Source organism: Prionailurus bengalensis, chromosome B4 (assembly GCF_016509475.1).
Source record: "Prionailurus bengalensis isolate Pbe53 chromosome B4, Fcat_Pben_1.1_paternal_pri, whole genome shotgun sequence".
Lineage (NCBI taxonomy): Eukaryota > Metazoa > Chordata > Mammalia > Carnivora > Felidae > Prionailurus > Prionailurus bengalensis.
In genome coordinates this window covers 379,430-400,357 of record NC_057358.1, presented here as the reverse complement: position 1 = coordinate 400,357, position 20,928 = coordinate 379,430, and the positions used below count along the sequence as shown (strand labels likewise).

General features: G+C 48.8%; 1 protein-coding gene across 5 annotated transcripts in view; it reads left to right on the top strand.

Moving 5' to 3' along the window:
- DIP2C (disco interacting protein 2 homolog C) overlaps positions 1–20,928 on the top strand; it is a 416,639-nt gene that overhangs the window by 335,943 nt on the left and 59,768 nt on the right. For all 5 annotated transcript variants that reach the window (XM_043563220.1, XM_043563219.1, XM_043563218.1 and 2 more), the window contains 7 exons: positions 1,390–1,499; positions 2,734–2,814; positions 8,178–8,301; positions 8,746–8,867; positions 9,894–10,005; positions 10,093–10,202; positions 18,488–18,618. In XM_043563220.1, coding sequence (XP_043419155.1) covers positions 1,390–1,499; positions 2,734–2,814; positions 8,178–8,301; positions 8,746–8,867; positions 9,894–10,005; positions 10,093–10,202; positions 18,488–18,618 — 790 coding nt within the window. The remainder of the gene's footprint in view (positions 1–1,389; positions 1,500–2,733; positions 2,815–8,177; positions 8,302–8,745; positions 8,868–9,893; positions 10,006–10,092; positions 10,203–18,487; positions 18,619–20,928) is intronic.

Genomic DNA, 20,928 nt, shown 5'->3' with positions numbered 1-20,928 from the left:
GTGTTCTGTGATCCCACAGAAACAGCATCACGGCGCCTACAAATTGCCTACGATGAAGCCCGTGAGCAGGGGCCCAGAGATCTGTGTCATGGGCCATTTTCCCATGGAAAAGGATTTCAGTCCTGCTGGAAGTGCCTGCCTTCTCCCAACACGTTGAATGTTTTACGGCAGCCCAACTCTGGATGGGCACGTGTCTGCAGAGAAGAATGTCACCTGGAGGCGTCAGCCCGTGCCCTGCCCATCTTCCCAGGGTGCCTGGGGGTCATCATCCCGGCAGCTGCTGGCCTCTACCCCCGAACCTGAACCTAAGGCTTTCTTACCTGCTGACACACGGCTCTCCGTGTGCAATAACAGAAGGCAACGTGTGCCGTGACTCAGAAGCTTGTAAGGTGGCCTTTGGCAAAGGTGAAACAAGAATTTGATTCAGTAGCGACCTTCAACTTGTATTTTATTAAACCACGGACTAAACGCACGTGGCTGGCGTCTTTGTTATTTCCACTCCCTTCTTTAAGCCCCCTGCCTGACTCTTTGCCGCCATTTGTGTCACACACACTCACAGCTGACCCTTCCCTGGTAAACGTGCATACGTGTGTGTGATCAAAACAAAGTGAATGATTGTGTTTTGAGAAACCCGGGGGGTGCCCAGGATTTCCTGCAGCTAGACATTGTGAAAGAGTTTCTGCAGTTTTTTAGGAAACTTGTTTCTTTCATTGAAACAGAAGAGAAAGCTGTCAGACTAGATTGCATCTGGTTTTTTTCTTGTGAAACGTTTCATAAGCAGTAAAAGGAATGCTGGTAATTGAGTCTGTAATGGCGGTGTAAGAGGAACTTTGGCTCGACAGGAGCCTCTGGGCTTGGTCTCCGTAGCTCTGCGGGGCCGGCGAGAGCCCAGAGCTGTTCCGTCAGTGAGATAGGTGACTGTGCCCGTGCGGCGTTACCCCCTGCATTATAAAGGTATTTATAAAAAATGTGGAATAGTTTATGTCGGGGGTCGCTCAGTGACAAGCAGGGACACTGGGGAACACCACACAGGTGATCCCAGAGTCCTGACTGCTTAGCAGCGAGACACGTCACGGTTTACTGCCTTATCTTCAGCATTATTTCTCACAATCATCCAAGTGGACAGATCGCAGCATCCCACCAACTGGCATTAGAGTAACAGCAGCGGGTTTGGGAGACGCCACCGGGATCTGGTGAAAACGTTGTTTTACCCTGTAATCGAGACTCGCTCGTGTCTGCCATCATTCTCATTGTTGGGACGCACTGGAAGCCCTGTTCTGATAAGATTTTCTCAGAGCTCGGCCTTTCAGAGGGTTTCCCCGGAGCCAGCTCTTTGCCGAGGTGCGCGGTCATGTTTTAAGTTGACTTGTTTCCTCACATTCTTTCCAGAAATTGGCCCTGCCTCTGTGATGGTGGGGAACCTGGTGTCTGGGAAGAGGATTGCACAGGCCAGCGGCAGAGACCTGGGCCAGATAGAGGACAACGATCAGGCCCGCAAGGTGAGAGGCGGACGGGGTTCCTGTCCGAGCCCTGTGCCGGCACACTGCTCCAGACGACACTGACGGCCAGCTCAGCGCCCGCCCCTGAACTTGGGCGTCCTGCCCTCTCGGTCCTGCACGCACGTCCGTACGGTCTCACCACAAAGATGTGTGTGGTGGGGGTGCCGTGTTGCGGGACACTGCAGAGGGTCAAGGGGGTGGGAGGAGACACGGGCGCACGAGCTGAGGCCCGAGGCCCGCTCTGTCCGGGCATCCTGGGGTGCTCGTTCCTGATGAGCCTGCCAGCCCTGGAGTGACACCCAGACAGTCTCGCGGCAAAAGGCTTCGGCCCTTTAACTGCTGGAATTCAAGAGAACAGAAGTGCGAAACCCGGGTTGGCAAACTGGCGTCCTTAACGTGACCTCGGGGGCTAGAGGAGAAATCCGGGGCCACACCCAGCATACATGTCACATTTTGTCACGTGTACTGCGGTCCCCATTATCACCATGCAGACTTGAGGACTCTGATGATTCACCAAAAGGTGACCCCTGTCTGTATGAGCTACCAGGAAACATGACAAAGTCAACCGTTTAAAATATTGTCAGTTTGGTAACAAATAGAAATACGTTTATTTAAAGCACTTGGTTACCATGTTCAGACCTCAGAGTACATTTCTACTAAAAAAGTGGATTAAGGGATCTACCCAGGTGTTTCCTGTGATTAGACCTGAGGTGGGGCTGACCTTCCCTCTCCACACTGACTCGGTAGGGTACACGTGATCCGTGTGATTTGCAGTGCTGTTGGGAGACCTCAGGGAATGACCATTTGGAAACAACACGTGTGAGGGAGCCCAGTTCAAAAGCAGCATAGGTCTGATCTTGCCATCACAGCCCCCAGAAATCACCGTCTTCTGGGAGGCCGGAAGGGATTTTCTGTGCTGGCTGCCCCTTGCATTCCGGGAACGTGCCTCCCAGCCTTCGGCAGGTTATGGGGAGACGTCTCTGACCAGGCGCGGCGCCGGCCCCTGTGACTTGCGAATCCCAGCCAGACATGGGAATCCAGGTCACGCAGGAAAAACCCTGTAAGTGCCGGATTCTTCTTCTGATTGTGACAGGGAGGCCCTCCTTCCTCCTTGGAAAAGCGATGCTTTAAGTCACCTGAAAGCACCGAAGCTAGCCTGATCTAGAGGTGTGAGTTTAAATCTGAACGCAGGGTGCCGGGATGGCCTGGGCCTAACGGCTGTGCTTTGTTCCAGTTCCTGTTTCTGTCGGAGGTCCTGCAGTGGAGGGCGCAGACCACCCCCGACCACGTCCTGTACACGCTGCTCAACTGTAGGGTGAGGCACGCTGAACTCAAATTTCCCGGTCGCTGTCCTGTGGCTTTGTCTTCTTCCCGCCGTAACCCTTTGACTTCAGTCCTATGTGATGTCCTTCATGTTATTTATCTGTGGCTATTCTGACTGAGATCTTTGTGGATCGTTTCAGCACTATCTTTTTTTGCATTATTTCCCCCCCCAAAATACAGGGAATGGGTCAGATCTGTGGCACGTTTTTGTCTCTTATTAGTGAACTACTCTCCTGTAAGTAAGAAGTTGTGCTTTCATTATAGACTTCAGTCCTTGGGAACGAAAGTCTTTTCTATTTTCCAAGTGTGATTAAGGTTTGTGTTGACATCTCACCTTGGAAAAGCAAGCTCTTCCGGTATTGTTTCATAGGAGGACTTAAGAATAAGAGCTTAGATATACTAGCAGGTAGTATTAACAGTAAAATTAGATGCGAAAGCCTTCATATACTTAACTTTTATTTTTCTGCTGTGGAAATAAAGTCTGAGAAATAGAAATAGGTCTCTTGACAAGTATGGGTATATACAGTTGTCAGAAATTATGGCTATTCAGAGTTGCAAAATACCAAAATGTTGATGTGCAGAGGTACCTCTTGCCATTTAAAGTAATAGATCAGAGACCAGTGAAAGGCAATGCCAATCACGTAACTGGGTTTCTCATTTGGATACCCAGTCATCAGGCCAGCGTCCATGCGATGTGGCTCCTGGAAATGACCACGGAGGCTCTGATGACCTTGAGTTGCCATGTGGGCTGAGGTGACCCGGTGGGTCATTTATTCTTGTGTCTGTTCAAGACCGTCCCCCAGGAAGAGTCTTAGGAAGCGCTGCTGCTTCCCTGAGCTCTGTCAGGGCCCAGTGGACCCCATTCCCTGGATCGACTCCTCTGCACTCCCAGGTGTGCTGCAGTAGGAGGCATAGTGCCTGGGCTCCCGAGGGTCTGTTCAGTTACCCAAGGCCCTGAAACATGTCCACCTCTTTTCTCCTCTCTTTCCTCCATTGGCTCCTCCCCCCTCAGCTTTCCTGACAGTGTTGCCCAGCGGACAGTCTTCGGCTCTGTGATGCCGTCCTGATTTCTCCTTAATCTTTTGTGCTGACTTTCTCCACCCTCTACACATAGCATTCATTTGTCCTGGGGACTGTTCCTCCTCCGTGGTCTTCAGTGGCCCTCCAGAGTGATGACTGTCACCTGTCCTGGGAAGGACCTCTCGGGTCCCTTCAGCTACAGTTTCCCCAGCTGCTGCGGCGGTGCCGACACGCCGGGTGTGGTGTGTCCTCCGTAAGCGCTAAGCTGCGCAAAAGTAAGGGACAGGTCCACGTCACCTTTTCGACCCTCCCCAGTGTGGCCCCCATGGTCTCTCCCGTTCGCAGTGGGGGTGGAATCTGCCTGGACCCCTTGGAGGCACAAATAGGCAGCCTAAGGAGGAGGAGACCACCCTGCAACGCACACGCAGACTCAGAGATGATCCGGGCGTGTTCACAGATGACCCACCCCCGCAGGGGAGGAAGACAGAGCTGTTCTAACCCCATAGAATGACAGGAGTGGCAGCATGGGGGGCAGAGCCCTCAGATGGTGGACTGGGGTGACACCGGGACACTGGACTCCTCGCCAGCTGATCTGGTCTGGGTGATGGCGCTCCCATCCCTGACCCCACGGTCGTGGTCATCTGCTGTAGCTAGACCCTGGATCGTTTGGGAAAATGAGTCACTCGAAAAAGGGCTTTGTTAGAAACAGAAAAGTGGACAGGGTGGGGAGGAGATCAGAGCCATGGGTGAATCCACTTTGGGTCAGCACAGAGAGGTGGCTCACTGGTGGCTTTCCTTTGGACGTGGCTCTGGACGTGCAGGCAGCTGCCTCCTGAGCCAGTCTAAGGGTCGGACCTGCCCCCCCACCCCCGGCCCCACGTAGAACTTACAACAAATGCTCAGCCGTGGCAGAAGGTCGTAATCGCCATGTTTATGGTGGTGGTTTGTAATTTCCACGTCAGTCGCCCTTCCTGTCCCGCGGAAGTATAGTGCAAGCCTCACACGCCGTTTCACGTTTTCCAAAAGCGGTATTTTAAAAAGATGGAAACCGGCGAGGTTAAATGCTGATGATGTCTAACTTCACTCCGTGTATCCACACCATTGTCTTCCCAGCATGTGGCTCACCACGTTTTCAGGCTCGCCTCCATCCTGCGTGGCACATTCTGTGGATTGTGAATTTGGCGACTTGACACGGCTCGTAGAAGCCGGTGAACCATTTGGCACCTGCGAGAGCAGCTCTCTTGTTGCAAACAGTGTCCGCTCGTATGCTCTTCACCACGGCCAGAGCTGTCGATAGAGCACAAGCTGTTATGTCGGATTTATAGTGGGACATGGGGACATAATTCATTGCAAATCACGGGAAACTTGCATTTTGGAGCTTGTTTCCGTACAAAAGACCACCTGTTACTCCTTTTAACAAACATCAGCCAACTCTTTGTAACTTTGTGTTTGTTTGTTTGCTTATAACAGTTCCTTCAACTTTTCAAATATAAATCACATTTGGCTTTTTCTTAATTCCTTAGTATTTTTTTCATTTGTTATTTAACCTAATACAAAACTTTAAAGTGGTGCCAAAATTCACAGTCCCTAACACTGAAATCTGCTGACTTTAGAACAGGGGTTGGATTCTGTCATGATTGCACCCAAAGCTTATTTTTGGAAAAGTCAGCCCTGATTTCTCCAGTGAGGTGGTTTCACTAGAACTTTCTTTCTCTGGAAACGTCACCCTTTCCTGTGGATGGGGATGGGGTAGCCAGGCAGCCGTTGACCAGGGCTACTGGGCTGCCACTTCTTGGACTGCTGGCCCGTGACTGTTCCTGTTCTGCAGAGCCGGCACCGGGGCCATTTCCCCAGAGGTGGGGGTTGTGCTGAAGCTCCCACAGGGAATCTGGGGCTGGGTGTGGCCTGTGCCCTTGTGGGCTCGTGAGAGGTGGTGTATGGACATGTTCAACCCTGCATGTGGCATGTGGGGGAGGGGGGGTTGAGAGAGGCTCTGGACTGCCTGGGAACCAGCGCTCCTGGCCCCAGCATGGCACCTTCTGGGGGCTTGAGGACAGTGTGGATCTCCAGGCTCCCTATCGCTGACTCTGGAACTGGATGCCCCCCGCCCATGGTTACCACCTGTGGCGGGGGCTTGTCTGTTCACCGCCGTAAACCCAAAGAACCGCAGACGGTGGTGTGAAAGCTGTTTCAGAGATCAGTAGGGCTGAAGGACAGCATGCCAATTAAATTTCACCTTTTTCAAGCATGTCAGTGGGAATTTTCACAGACTAGGGCCAAAACATCTTTTCAGATATGCTTAGGCTAATGGTTCTGAGCCACTGATACCTGGCAATCTCTTAGGTTTTGTCTCGTGATGGAAAAGTTGATCATTGATAGGGGATTGGCATCGGATCTCCGAAACTCAGGAGGTCAGCTCCAGAATCTGAACAGCCCAGAGCGGGAATATTTGCTACTTAAGACAAGCAGACCATACCGGCGGCCAGAGGGTGGGGACGGAAAGGAGGGCCGAGCTCAGTGGTAATGTACAGATGAGCCCTCTGTGCTGGCCCTGCCCACGTGGCACACCGCCACCCACTGCCATCGTGGCTGTGCCTGTCTGACGGCCAGGAAGGTAGTGCTGGCTGTCCTCCCGGACAGCTGGTGCGTGAGCGTCTCGGCCGGCAGGATGGGCTCCCCCCACCGCCAGTCTGGGGATCAAGGTGGTCCTGGGCCTCCCCATCAGCTGTACCATCTCACTTTGAAATGCTCAAAGGACACTTGGCTCAGTGAGTGTGTTCATTTCAGTTCTTTTGGACAGGTGTGGTCTCCAGGAGTGGGTGCTTGGGAGCGCCTCGTTTTGGGGGCACCGGGCTCTCACGATTGGGCCGCATCTTGCACCTCAGCCTCCCGGGTCTGTCTGGTTACCCAGCTTTGCCACGTTCCGCCGTGGCTCTCTCACCTTACGCGTGTCTCCATTTTCTCATTTTTTAACCTTCCTTGGAAGGAAGACAAGGAAAATGTGCGATGACAAGGCTCGATTCAGAGAATCGTCACTGACCTGTCCCCACAGAAACCAGTCCCAGCCGGTGGGAAAGGGCAGGAGCCCTTGCAGTCCCAAGCGCTGCTTGTGGGTCAGGTCATGAAGGGGAATGAGTTGCTTCCTGGACCTCCACACAACAACCAGTTATCTTGTGGATGATTTTGGCAAGCATCAAGCACCGGTGTTTGTAATCCTGATCATAAAAGGTGGTCCCACACACCCCACCCAGAGCAGGTGTTTCCCACAAACAGGCCATTTTGACAGGAAGTCTAACGTGTTTTCCCAGCACCTCCAGTCGCTAGGCCACCACTGCCTGTTTTTAAGGGACCCCAAGGGCCTGGTCACTTGTGTCCACGCAGTGTGACCCCCTTCTACGCCAGCACCGCTCACTGCCCTTCCCTTTGGACTCTTCTCTCCACACATGACCTTTGGGTCCAGGACGCCTACCGCACCCGCAGGGTCCCCGAAAATCACCCGTGTCTTGCTGTTCCTCCTGCCGCTGCTGGCTCGCTCTATCTTTGGGAGCAAACGGTGTCGTCGCAAATTCCGTGGCGTGGAGTCTTCCTGGCCCGAGACACAGAGGGCGGCCTGCCCTTCACCCTGTCAATTGCTTTAATACAGGGTTTCATCATGAAGAGCAGGGTTTAGATTTTATTTATTTTCCTTAACTGTTTACTTTGAAACAATTGGAGATTAGTAAGAAGTTGCAACAACAGTGCTTTTAAGGTATTTTTTAATCCAAATGTGTTTTCCACTTGTTTCTATGTGTGTGATGTTCTACATAAAATGAATTTGATGAGTTCGTTTTTCACTTTACTGGTTTTTTGGTTTGTTGCTTTGTTCATTTGTTTTTTTGACCTCGACTTTTTTAACGTGGTGTTTCTTAAAAACGTGTTCAAGTTGTTTTATTTTTCCTGCTGGGTCACTACTGACTCTTCCTGCCCTCGGCAATTATACCAAAGTCCCAGAATTACCAGGTTGACTTTTTTTTTTTTTTGGTACGTTTAGCTATTCTTTAAGTCAAATAATTATTCTTGAAAACATCTCTTGTTGACACAAGTACATCTAGATGTCTCTTTGGTGCTGCCCTTCTTGGCCAGGGGGAAGGAGAGGGAAGGGACCACTGATAGGGGTCTTTGGGGGATGACCAAAGCATGCCAAAACCGACTGTGGATGGCCGCACAGTTCTGGGGACACACTAGTGCCCGTTGAAGTGTGCATTTGAAATAAGGTGCCTGGCTCGTACCTGCGGCACATCTCAGTAAAGCTGTTACGTTAAAAAAGTCCCACCTGCTCATTCTTGCGACCCTCAGGGTGCCATAGCAAGCTCGCTGACGTGTGTGCAGCTGCATAAGCGCGCCGAGAAGATCGCCGTGATGCTACTGGAGAGAGGGCACCTGCAGGACGGGGACCACGTGGCTCTCGTCTACCCACCAGGTGAGAAGGCAGTTCCCCAGCCGCGTGCGGGCCACCTTGTCGCCCACGCCCTAGCTGACAGCCGGCATCGTGCTCTGTGTGGCTCCCTAGGTCTAGTTGCGGCCTCTCGTAGGGCGGTGCTGCATGCCGGGTGCCTCCTGAGGTCATATGCGGGGCGAAAGTTCGCAAAGACATCTGTGTCCAGATTTGTTTTGTTCGATGTCTGAGGTAGTTCATTTAAGCAACAATAATTAAATCCTTCAGTAAACTGGTGACGATAGAGGTGAGTAATTCCTTAGAGAAATGACAGAAATCAGCCACCTGGGCCGCTTGGGCATCTCGTGCCGAAAGGACAGGCGGCGGGAATTGACAGCACAGACAAGAGTCCGTTCCCGTCGCAGCCCCAGGCTGGCACCTCTGCACCGGGGCCTGCCACCTGAGCACTTACGCATTCCTCCTGTCTAGGAATAGACCTGATTGCAGCTTTTTACGGCTGCCTGTATGCGGGCTGCGTGCCCATAACCGTCCGCCCCCCGCACCCGCAGAACATCGCCACCACGCTGCCCACCGTGAAGATGATCGTGGAGGTAACCACACCTGGAAGCACTGGGGCTCCCCCGACTCCCCGCCCCACTGGGGTTCTCCTCCTCCTCCCCCGCCCACTCCCTGGGCTCTCCTCCTTCCCCCTGGGGTCCTCCCCCCCCCCCACCCCGGGGCTCTCCTGCTCGTCCTCCTCCTGCTCCCCCCGGGGTTCTCCTCCCAGGGTTCTAGTTCTCCCCCTCCCCCCCCCCGGGTCCTCGCCCCTCCTCCCCCAGGGCCCTTCCTCCCACCTGTGCCCTGGTCCAAGCGTAGGTCTTCCAGATGGCAGAACCAAGGCAGGGCTAGCTCTGGGGCTGGTGGGGAGGATGCGGCCTCTACCATCTAGTTCTGGAAATGGGATTTCATGATTTCACTCACTTGTGGCATTAGGGGCTGGGGTGGCTTCCTCACGCATTAGAGTCGCAGGGCCCTCAAGAAAGTGACCCCTCTCACGGGCGTCTGTAAAGACAGTGGGAGTTTTTTGCACCAAACTGATGAAGAAGTCATATATTTTTCTGAAGTTCTCTGCTGAAGATTTAGAAGTGTCCCATTCCTTTTTGAAAGCGCAGATTTATTTTAACTTTTCTTATGCTCGGGGAAGTTGAAGAGGATTAGAAAAAGGTTTTCCCCTTGGAGGAGAAACCACGAGGGACAACTTAGTTTGGGGATAGCACATGCGAATTCTTTTTGTGGGTGTGTGGGAGTACTGTCCAGGCCACTTCTCTGTTTAGAAAGTCATGGCCGCGTCTGTGGAGACCCATGGCGGTTTTTGTAGATCAGAGCTGACAGAGTGGTTGGTTGGGACACTGCTTTCTGAGCACGCTCATAACCGTGGCTACGTCCTCAGCTCCAGGAATTTCCAGGGTCCTCAGTGTCTGAGCTCTGGGTCTGCGGTCACATCCTGGCCGTCATGCTGGCTCCATGGGAGGCAGCCTGGCCCGCTGTGAAAGCCGCTGGCCTCGGGGTGTGTGGTGAGCAGCTGGCCGTGCGCGACCGCTCACCTCCTTCCTCCACAACTTGTTCTCTCACCTCAGGTGAGTCGCTCTGCCTGCTTGATGACAACACAGCTGATCTGTAAGTTGTTGCGGTCCCGGGAGGCAGCTGCGGCCGTAGACGTCAGGGCGTGGCCCCCCATACTGGACACAGGTCAGTCCTCAAACCAGCCAGACACCTGTACCTGCTTGTCTGCTTTGCCGTTGCCTCAGACATGCTAATGGCTTTGTTTTGCTCCAGACGATTTGCCAAAGAAACGGCCTGCCCAGATCTACAAACCTTCCAACCCAGACACGCTAGCTTATCTTGACTTCAGTGTGTCCACAACGGGGATGCTGGCTGGAGTGAAGGTTAGTGACACGGTCTGCACGGTGGCACACGTGAGGGGTGTGTGCTTGCGCTTCACTGAGGCCTTAAGATGCACGGTCACTTCCACAGTTACCTAGGTCAGCCGACTCTTTCCGAATGTCCCAACTATCTGTGTGTGTGTAAACACAGCCTCACCAGCCCCTAATAAAACACTGCACATGTTTCTTCCTTGCTGGCTTTCAAATCCCCATGTTCTGTTGTGAAACTGTGTGCACTGGGATTTCTTGCTTTTTTGCTGTGGGTTCTGTTATTGTGTGCTGGAGGACGGCTCATGCTGTGACCCGTGTTCCTGTTAAAGCATGCAACTAGAGTGGACCCATGAGCAACTCGGGGGGTTAGGAGCGCCAACCCCCTGCACAGTTGAAAATCCACGTATAACTTGTGACTCCTCCTGATAGCCTGCTGTTGACTGGAAAGCTCACCAGTGACCTAAACAGTCGATTGAAACCTATCTTGTGTGTTATATAACATATCATATGATGTTAGGTGTGTTACATGCAAGTGTGTGTATCACATGCACATAGTACGTGGTATGTAGCGTAATGTGTACTGCATTCTTATGTCAAGTAGTAAGCCAAAGAAAACCGATTAGGAGAAACATAAACGATTACAGTCCCGCACTATAAAAAGTCTGTAAGTGGGCTGGGGCACACAGACCCGTGTTGTTCATGGGTTCATTGTGCTATGCACATCACCTCATGAGGACCCTCACAGCTCTGGCAGTGTCCTTGCCAAGGTACTGGTACATCCTCAGTAGCCTCAGGAACTCCTTTGCCCACCTCTGGGGGTCTGACCACTCAGTTTGTGTCATTTACTGCATTGAGTTCTCTTTCTCTACCCTTTTCCCAATTTTTTTTATTGTGGTTGTACATACATGACATAAGTTTACCACAATAATGCACCCAAGTGTGTGGTTCAGTGGCGTTGAATATTCTTACACTGCCATGCAGCCGTCCCTCCCTGCCATCCATCCCCATGACTCATCTTACCTTCTAAAACTAAAGCTTGCTACCTGTTAATAACTCCCCATCCCCTCTCACCCCCACCCCCATCTCTGTGATTTTGATGGCTCTGGGGACCCCGTAGAAGTGGAGTCATGTGCACTGTCCTCTTGTGACTGGCTCATTTCACTCACCGTAATGTCCTGGAGGTTCATTCATGTTGCCGAGGGCATCAGAATTTCTTTCTGAGGCTGAGTTAATATTCTGTTGAATGCGTGTACCACATTTAACCTGTCTGTCGATCCCTCAACGAACACTAGGGTTGTCTCCAAGTTTTAGCTCTTGTAAGCATTGCTGCTGTGAACACAGACATACGAACATCTCTTCAGGTCTTCTGGGAATATACGGAGAAGTGGAATTTTGGGGTCGGGAGGTAGTTTCCGTCTTTAACCTGGAAGGGAGTTGCCATACTGTTGCCCACGGTGTCCATGCCATTTCGCATCCTCACCAGCACCACACAGGTTCCAGTCGCTGTCCATCCTCACCAACACTTAGAGTTTTCTGGGTTTCGTTTTTTTAATGGCAGTCATGTTAATGGATATAAAGTCGTACTTTGTAGTTTTGATTTGCATTTTCCTAATGATTAGTGATGTTAAGCTTTTTTTCACGCAGTTGTTGGCTGTTTGTAAGTCTTCTTTGGAGACATGTCTATTCAAGTCCTTTGAATCAAATGGCTTGGTTTTTTGTTGTTGAGTCTTATAGGTTCTTGGTATATTCTGGATATTAATTTTCTCCTCTTCTTTGGATTGCCTTCTTATTCTGTGGATGGTGTCTTTTGATGCACAAAATCTTTACATTTTCATACAGTCCAATTTTGTGTCGTTTTTGGCCTGTGCCTTTGGTCACATCCAAGAAATCATTGTCAAATCCACTGTCACGAAGCCTTTGTCCTTTGTTTTATTCCAAGAGTTTTATTGTCTTAGGTCTTACCTTTCTGTCTTTGATCCAATTTGAGCTAACTTTTCTGTGTGGTGTGAGGTAAGGGTCCAACCTCGTTCTCTTGCATTTGGAGATGCAATTTTCTTAGCACTTTGTTGAAAAGACTGTTGTTTCCCCAACTGAATGGTCTTGGCACCCTGGTCAAAGATCAGTTGGCCAATATATGCAAGGGTTTATTTCTAGGCTCTCTGTTCTGTTGATCTGTATGTCTGTTTTTATGCCAGTACTGCACTGCTTTGACTACTGTATATTTGTAGTAAGTTTTTAAATCAGGATGGGGGAGTCCTCTAACTGTGTTTATTTTCAAGATTGTTTTGGCTATTCAGATTTCTTTGAGATTCTGTATGAATTCTGTGCATTTTCAACTTACACAAAAAAATCATTGAGATTTTAATAGAGATTGCACTGAGTCTGTATTGTTTTGGGTAGTATTGACATCTGTGAATATGGTGTGTGTTTCCATTTATGTGTGTCTTTATTTTTTAGCAATATTTTATAGTCTCAATTGTACAAGTCTTTCACCTCCTTTGCTAATTCCTCAGCATTTTATTCTTTGATGCTATCATAAATGGAATTGTTTTAATTTCCTCTTCAGATTTTTCACTTAATGTATAGAAATGCAAATGATTTCTGCATGTTGACTTTTTATCTTGCTACTTTAGTGAATTTACAATTTTTAACAATTTTTTGTGTATGATGTTTAGTGTTTTCTACATACAAGTTCATTTAATCCATGAAGAGATCATTTTATTTCTGCCTTTCTAATCTGAATGCCTTTTATTTATTTTTCTTACCTAATGGCTTGGGCTAGAACTTCTAGCACTATGCATAGAAAGAGTGAAAACAGGCATCCTTGCCTTATTGCTGATCATAGAGGTAAAGTGTTGAGTCTTTCATGGCTGAGTATGATGTTTATTGTGTTCTTTATATATGGCTTTTATTCTGTTGAAGCCCTTTTTTTCTACTCCTAGTTTATTGAGTGTTTTTACCATAAAAAGATGTTGAATTTTGTCAGATTTTTTTTGCATCAATTGAGATATCATGTGTTTTTTCCTCCTCATTCTTTGAATATGATATATATTACATTGATTTTTTTTAAGATTTTATTTTTAAGTAATCTCTATACCTACTGTGGGATTTAACTTTATGGCCCCAAAATCAAGAGTCACATGCTCCTCTGACTGAGTCAGTGAGGTGCCCCCAATGATTGAGTTTTCATTTGTAGAGCCTACAATCCCTTACAGAAATAAATCCCACTGATGTATAAGCTTTTTAATGTGCTACCGAATTGGGTAAGTGCTTTGTTGAGGATTTTGGCATCAATGTTCCACAGAGATACTGGTCTGTAGTTTTCTGTTTTTGTAGTGTTTTGTCTGGCTTTGGTATCAGAGTTTTACTAATCTCATAGAATGAGTTAAGTGTTGCCTTCCCCGGGGGCGCCTGGATGGCTCTATCAGATAAGCATCGGACTTCAGCTCAGGTCATGACCTCATGGTTCATGGGTTCGAGCCCCACATCAGCCCCTCTTTCTTTTCCTCCCTTGTTTGTGTGCACACTGTCTCTGTCTTAAAAATAAGTAAGTAAACTTAAAAAAATAGTGTTCCTTTCTCTTTAATTTTTTTGGAAATGTTTGAGAAGGACCAGTATTAGTTCATCTTTAAATGTTTGGTAGGTTTTAGCGATGAAGTCATCAGGTACAGGGCTTTTCTTTGCTGGAAAATCTTCTTTACTGATTTGATCTTGCTTTACTGCTTTTGGTCTATTCAGATTTTTTATTCTTTATGATTTAGTCTTGGTAGGTTTTGTGTTCCTTTTTTTAAATTTTTTTAAACTTTATTTTTGAGAGACAGAGACAGCACGAGCAGGAGAGGGGCAGAGAGAGAGGGAGACACAGAATCCGAAGCAGGCTCCAGGCTCTGAGCCATCAGCACAGAGCCCAGTATGGGGCTTGAAACCACAAACCTGAGATCAGGACCTGAGCCAAAGTCTGACGCTTAACCGACTGAGCCACCCAGGCACCCCAGTTTTGTCTTTCTTCTTGATAATTTGGGTTTCAATTTCCATGAAATGGAATTTCTTCATTTCATATAGGTTGTGCAGTTTGTTGGTGTACGACTGTTCATAGTACTTTCTTCTGATTATTTTTGTTTCTGTAGAATCCATAATGTCCTCACTTTCATTTCTGATTTTAGTATTTTGAATTTTCCTTCCTTTTTTCTTAGTCCATCTAACTAGAGGTTTGTCTGTTTTGTCGATCTTTTGGAGGAACCATCTTTTGCTTTCAGTAAGTCAGCGCTTCCTCTACCCTCTGTTTATTTATGCTCTAATCTTTATTACTTCCTTTTTCTGACTTGGGGTTTAGTCTGTTCTTTCTGTCATTCCTTAGGTTGTAAAGTTAGGTTGATGTGAGATCTGTTTTGTTTTTTAGCCTAAGTTTTCATGTAAATTTCTGCATTCAAACTGCTTTTGCAGGGCACCTGGGTTGGCTCAGTCAGTTAAGCGGCTGACTTTGGCTCAGGTCATGATCTCATGGTTTGTGGGTTCAAGCCCCACATTGGGCTCTGTGCTGACAGCTCAGAGCCTGGAGCCTGTTCTGGATTCTGTGTCCTCTCTCTCTGCCCCTTGCCAGCTCGCACTCCCTCTTACACGCACGCGCTCTCTCTCTCTCTCTCTCTCTCTCTCTCTCTCTCTGTCTCTCTCTCAAAAATAAACAAACATTAAAAAGAAGTTAAAAAATAACTTTTCTGTTACTCATTTCCTGCATTACTGTCTTGTTTTGTGCTTAGTTGATTTTTTTTGTAGCGAAACATTTGAATTCTTTTTGTATATATTCTACAGCTTGTGTCACTCAGGTGACAGTGGGGGTTGAGTTGAACACCCTCCAGTTGCAGTACTCCAGTTTGGAGTATACTCGCTTAATTTCAGGAACACACAAAACTGCTCCGTGCCCGCCTTTCTCAGTTGCTGATGTCACAAAGTTATATACTGCATGGCCCAAAATATGTAGTAGCAAGTCTTTTAAATGCATTTCTTAAGTCTCAAGTTATATAGGGAAAAAAGTGGGATTTAAACCCAAAATTACAATAACAATCATTTTTTCAGCTAATGATTATTTTTTTTTACCATATTAGTGTCTTAAATCATGTAGAAAATGAAAAGTGGAGTTACAGGGGCGCCTGGGTGGCGCAGTCGGTTAAGCGTCCGACTTCAGCCAGGTCACGATCTCGCAGTCTGTGAGTTCGAGCCCCGCGTCAGGCTCTGGGCTGACGGCTCGGAGCCTGGAGCCTGTTTCCGATTCTGTGTCTCCCTCTCTCTCTGCCCCTCCCCCGTTCATGCTCTGTCTCTCTCTGTCCCAAAAATAAATAAACGTTGAAAAAAAAAATTAAAAAAAAAAAAAAAGAAAAGTGGAGTTACAAAGTATTGCTACAATTATACTAGTATTTATAATTGAATTGTATTTACTTTTGCTGAGATCTAAATTTATTCACATGACTTTGAGATATGTCTCATATCTTATTATTTCAATCGGCAGGAGTCCCTTGAGCCTTTCTTTCATGGCAGGTCTGAGTGTAATTGAGTACATTAATGAGTACTTAAATGTGATGAGCTCCCACAACTGTTTTTTTTTTTAATGGGAATATCTTACTTTTTCCAAAATTAATTACCATTGATTGCCCAAACTTTCCTCGGGAAGTTGTAAGACTTGAACGGACCCCAGAACTCCAAAGAGTCTCATCATTTTCTGACACAGTTGTTGTCTGGTTGCTATGGAGACAGTCTTCCCAGAATCCTCTCCTCTGCTTTTCAGTAGAATCTGAGGTGACACACCAAATAAAGTGCAATATCAAATAAAATAATTCTTCAAAAGCTTTTTGGAGTACAGATTTCTTTTCATACCAGGGTGAGTGGCTTTGAGCCGCCTCCTGTCATAGCCAAACAGAAACACACAATTGTGATCGTACCATTTTCATGGTCTACAGAAGTGGGGGCTATAATGTTACATCTTGATTCGATAAAGATACTTACATGTGAAACAGATGAAGTGACGTGACTCTTGGTAATTCCACTTAATAGAAATGTAAACCCTGGTAATCCCAGAGGGATAAATAATTAGACTTTTCTCTGAAATCTTCATAAGTTTTTATTAAACTTCTGATTGTTTGTTTGATGAGTACCTGAGGTAAAATATGTTGTGATGTCATTTAATGAAAACCCATTTGCCTTAAATACTGAGAGGTGTAAACAACTGAAATCATCTGGTCACGGTCTTCTCATTGAATTCTCTTCTACCTCTTTGGTTGCACATGCCCTCATGTTTCTCAGAAATTTTGATTCAGTTTCAGCTTTTGGTCCAAATGTCATTAAGTATTCAAATATAGAATGAACGCTGAGAGAGACTTAGCCAGTAATCTGTTTTCCCCCTAACGGGCACTATTTAATGTCTGATTTAGTAGAAGGCCCATGAGTATATGTTTATGTGTTCAATTTAAGTTTTAAAATACTAACCATTTAAAAGTTTAATTTGAACTCTGAAGATTTCTGATAGACGCTGGAGAAACGTTTTCACTTCAGTGGGGAAGTCGTGTGGAGGACCCTTCCCTTCAGATCAGTGGCCCTCTGGGCTTGCCCACAGGACGCTGTCATACTGGCGGTGGCTCTCCCTTCCACCGAATGTGCAGCTGCCGTGTGCCCAGGGAGTGGACACTTACTTTAACGTCAGCTAAAGCAAAACTGCTCTGGAAGGTAAACCCACCCAAGAGAAGAGCTGAGGCACATCCCGGAAATACTTATAGTTGCCCTCATCCCTGCTTCCTCCCACTGTGTCTACTCTCACCGTCTGTTTCAGAGTAGGGCATTAGAGCTTGTTGTCTGGGGCTTTTCAAAACGACTCATCCAGGTACAAGTCTGACTTCCTAAGAATTGGGAGTTTTTCCTCCAGCGTGGGCTGTTGGGCTGTGATGTTGGCAGGTCCAAGACTGGCGCTGGGAGACGAGTCGTTTAGCTTTCCTGGTTGCGTTTTTCTTCATCTGTCTGTGCTCCTGTCACTCTGATGAGTTCTGCTTGTGCTTACTCAGCCTCAAGACCCAGAGCACACTGGGGTCCCCCAGGGTGATGTGAGAGCCCCTTCTCTGCCCTCCTGTGCTCTCTGCACCCATTGTGAGCGCGCTCACAGGCCCTGCAGTTACCGGAGTTCTCTCTCAGTTTTCCACTGGACCCAAACTCCTGAGGTCAGACAGAGGCTGTGTTTTATTCTTCTTTATATTCTGAGCACCTAATACAATGCCTGAGACATAGCATGTACTCCATTAACGTATTAGTATTTGCTGAGCTGGACTGTTCTCAAGCTATAAATAACGCCTGCACAGAGTAGGGGTTCAGGCAAGGTTTGTTTTAGTGGCGAATCTGGGAATGTGGCTAATTTCGGTAGCTAGGATTTTGCTCACTCCCGATCTAGTGGGCGGGCAGAGGTTGAAGGCATGTTTCAGAAACCCAGCCTTGTTTCTTCTTTAAGCAAATATCGTGGCCTTAACAGCAAGGGAAAATGAGCCGTATGTGCTCACTTCTCGAGTAATTCTGCATTACCTCGTGTGGATTGTGCGGCGGATCCGTCGCGAAACCTCCCTCCACCCACAGCTTCAGCAGGGCTCCCACACTTACCACAGAAGTGGCCCTGGCCCTGGCTCCTCGCCTCTGTTGCCGGCGCGACCCACGGTGCTTCCCCCAGGCATTTGGGCGGGTGGCCCTGAGTATTAGGGTGCTTGCTCCAGCCCCCCACACGGTTCAGCTGCATGGGACGTTCACTTCACGTTAACGCCAGATGTTTCTCAAACCACAAACTTGGGAAAATTTTCCTTTTCCTCTTGGGCTTGATTGGCTAGGAAGCTTCTGTGAGAAAACTGATTTCATGAGACATATTTCATGCTGTTTGGCAATAACTTCCATCACGTGGGAGCCCTCTTCCTGTCACCTCAGCGATGCGGGGAGACGGGAGCTTGGCTGTTGTCCTGTGACTAACGCTGGTTCTGGCCCGAAGCTGTGTGACCTCCAGCACACTACCTTCTCTGAGCCTGGTTCCTGTCACTGACATGGGATGTTCATCCACGCGCCCTGCCGGCCCTACCGCATGACAGGCGTGTGTCGGGCACGCACCTGGGAGGGGCCGTGAGCCGCAGCGTCTAGTGTCTCCCCACTTCCTTCCCTGGGCTGTGGGATCGCCGGGGAACCCTGTGCGTGCCCACTTCCTGTTGGGGTGCGGGACGGGGTCGCTCCAGCTTGGGCCCTGGGTGTCGGCCACGTGGACTGAAGGCGGCCTTGCTGTCTTCCAGATGTGCCACGCAGCCACCAGTGCCTTCTGCCGCTCCATCAAGCTGCAGTGTGAGCTCTACCCCTCGAGAGAAGTGGCCATCTGCTTGGACCCGTACTGCGGACTTGGGTTTGTCCTGTGGTGCCTCTGCAGGTGAGTGTCCTCCTCAGCGTCTTTACAAGGACGAGGAAATCAGTCGCGTGCGCCCCCACTTGAGACCGTCGGCAGAGTAGACGCTAACGTCTGGGGAGGACTTCCACTTGCAGAGGGGCTGGCTGCAGGGGGCCTGCATGGGTCCCTGCGCCAACCCCCCTTGGATTCCACATCCCGCAGCGTCGGGAGACCGTGGTCTCCGTGAACTTTGCTGACACCTGCAGAGATGACAGACTCTGGGCACATTCTGGGAGGCTCTCTGGTGGGGCCCCCTGTTTTCCAAGCGCAGGACTCCAGCCCGAGGCTCCCAGCAGTTATCCTCGGCCTGGAGTTTGTGTCACATCGGCCGGTGAGAGCTCAGGCTCTCTCTTCCTTCAGGCTTGTCCCTGACGCGGGCGGGGGAGGAACGTCAGCTGCAGGAAGGCCGGGAGCAACCTCCATGAGCACTCCCCTCACCTCCCAGCCACGGTCACCACCCCCCAGCCAGCAGCCACCCAGCGTCCAGCCCAGAGAAGGGTCAGCAGGTGCTTGTGGCGAGAATGAACTTGGGGAAGTTCATTGGCATTTTGTCCGACTGCATATGTGTTCCCTGAAAAAACTAGAAAATATGCAATAACGTAAAGACCTCAGTAATCATGCTGCCCGGTGATACCAGTTAACAGGCACTGTTAGCATTTTGGTATACCGTCTTCCAGTTTGATGTCTGGTGTAGCGTACTATGGTTTTATCGTTAGCACTTTGAACATCTTTAAGTACGTGAAGTGCCCCCCGTCCAGCTCCCCGCGGACCAACATTTGGCCCGCTTTGTTTCACGTCCCCTTCCGATTTTTAATGCAATCTCCAGACAGCATGCTTTCACCATAAGCCTTCAAGTACGCGTACAGTTTTTTTGTACGCGTGCACTAACATAGGTATAAAACGGAGATGCTGCAGTATGAAAGTGGTTAGGATTTCCTTTTTTCTGGCCGACATTCTCTAATGTCTTTAAATGTGCCCCTCAGCTATTCTAATGCATTCATAATATTTAATAATATGAAGTTGGATTAAAACCCAATCCTATATTTTTGAAAAACACATTTCAGTTAGAACAATTAAACTTTTTGAGAGAGCAGATGGAATTGAGTTAAAATACTTAATGATTTCTGCCTCACTGTAAAATGCAGTAGCCTTGTGGGTAACTTTTCCTCTCGGGAAATAGTTTAGGATGTGGTATTCCAGCAGTGGTGCCAGCGACCATAGACATGCTTGGCCAACTAGGAAGGAAGCCGCCCTGACCTACCTACTTTATAGGAGACTGTCCATGTGTCTGTCTGTGTGTCACTTGGCAAGGTGCCGGTAAAGCTGAAGCCAGCAATGGAGTGCTTCGCCAACACCCATGCACCAACACGGGATGCTCACTAGTAGCAGCGAGGGCATGGTGGGGGCTCTTAAAAGGAGTTATAAGGAACCTTTACCTAATGAACACATCTCCTGCAAATTCACTCGGCAGTCACAGAATCACAATATTCTGTCGATTGCCCCTGCAACACTAGAAATCAGTATACCATAGCTACAGACTTCTTCCTTCTGAGGTCCTCTATAGAAACAGATCCCATCAGAGTTGCTTGAAGACCAGACCTGGGAGCATCCCCCCCACCCCACCCCCAGTGGTGATGAGGATGCCCAACACCCATAAATCCTGCACACACGGTTTCCTCTCAGATGGGCTCGCGTTCTTTCAGGAAATGAACAAGATGAACCTGGATGTCATTTTGTGCAAGAAAGTGCTCACAGTAGGGCGGTGACATGTCCTTCAGAGGGGCTCCCATTGGCCAAATTGGGGGAATTTCAGCATCAAGGTAAAGATTATGATAGATGATAACGCTTTGAATAAAACGGGAAATTATTTCACTATTCAGACAAACAGATGAACAGATTAAAAGCTCCATTGCTATGGCAGACGTCTAGAAAATAGTAGTTAATTATGACGGGAAGGAGAGAACCTTCACGGTGGAGACTTGGGGCAGGAGTGTGTCACCCAGAGGGTTGCAGCGGGGAAGACAGCATTCCATCCGGGGTCTTCCTGGCAAAGATACTTCACTGACTCCAAGCCAGGGAGCATCAGACACAGACTAAGGAGGGACGGAAAGCAGCATGTGGACACCGGTGTCACAGAGGCCTGAGGACCCCACTCCCCCCCAGGCAGGCCGATGGCATCTGTGGCCTTGTCTCCCAACGGGCTCCTTTCGCTGTAAAAGACACCATCAGGACAACTGGCAAAACTTGACTGAGGGTCCCAGACTTGGGTGGAAGAAACGTATCTGATCCCTG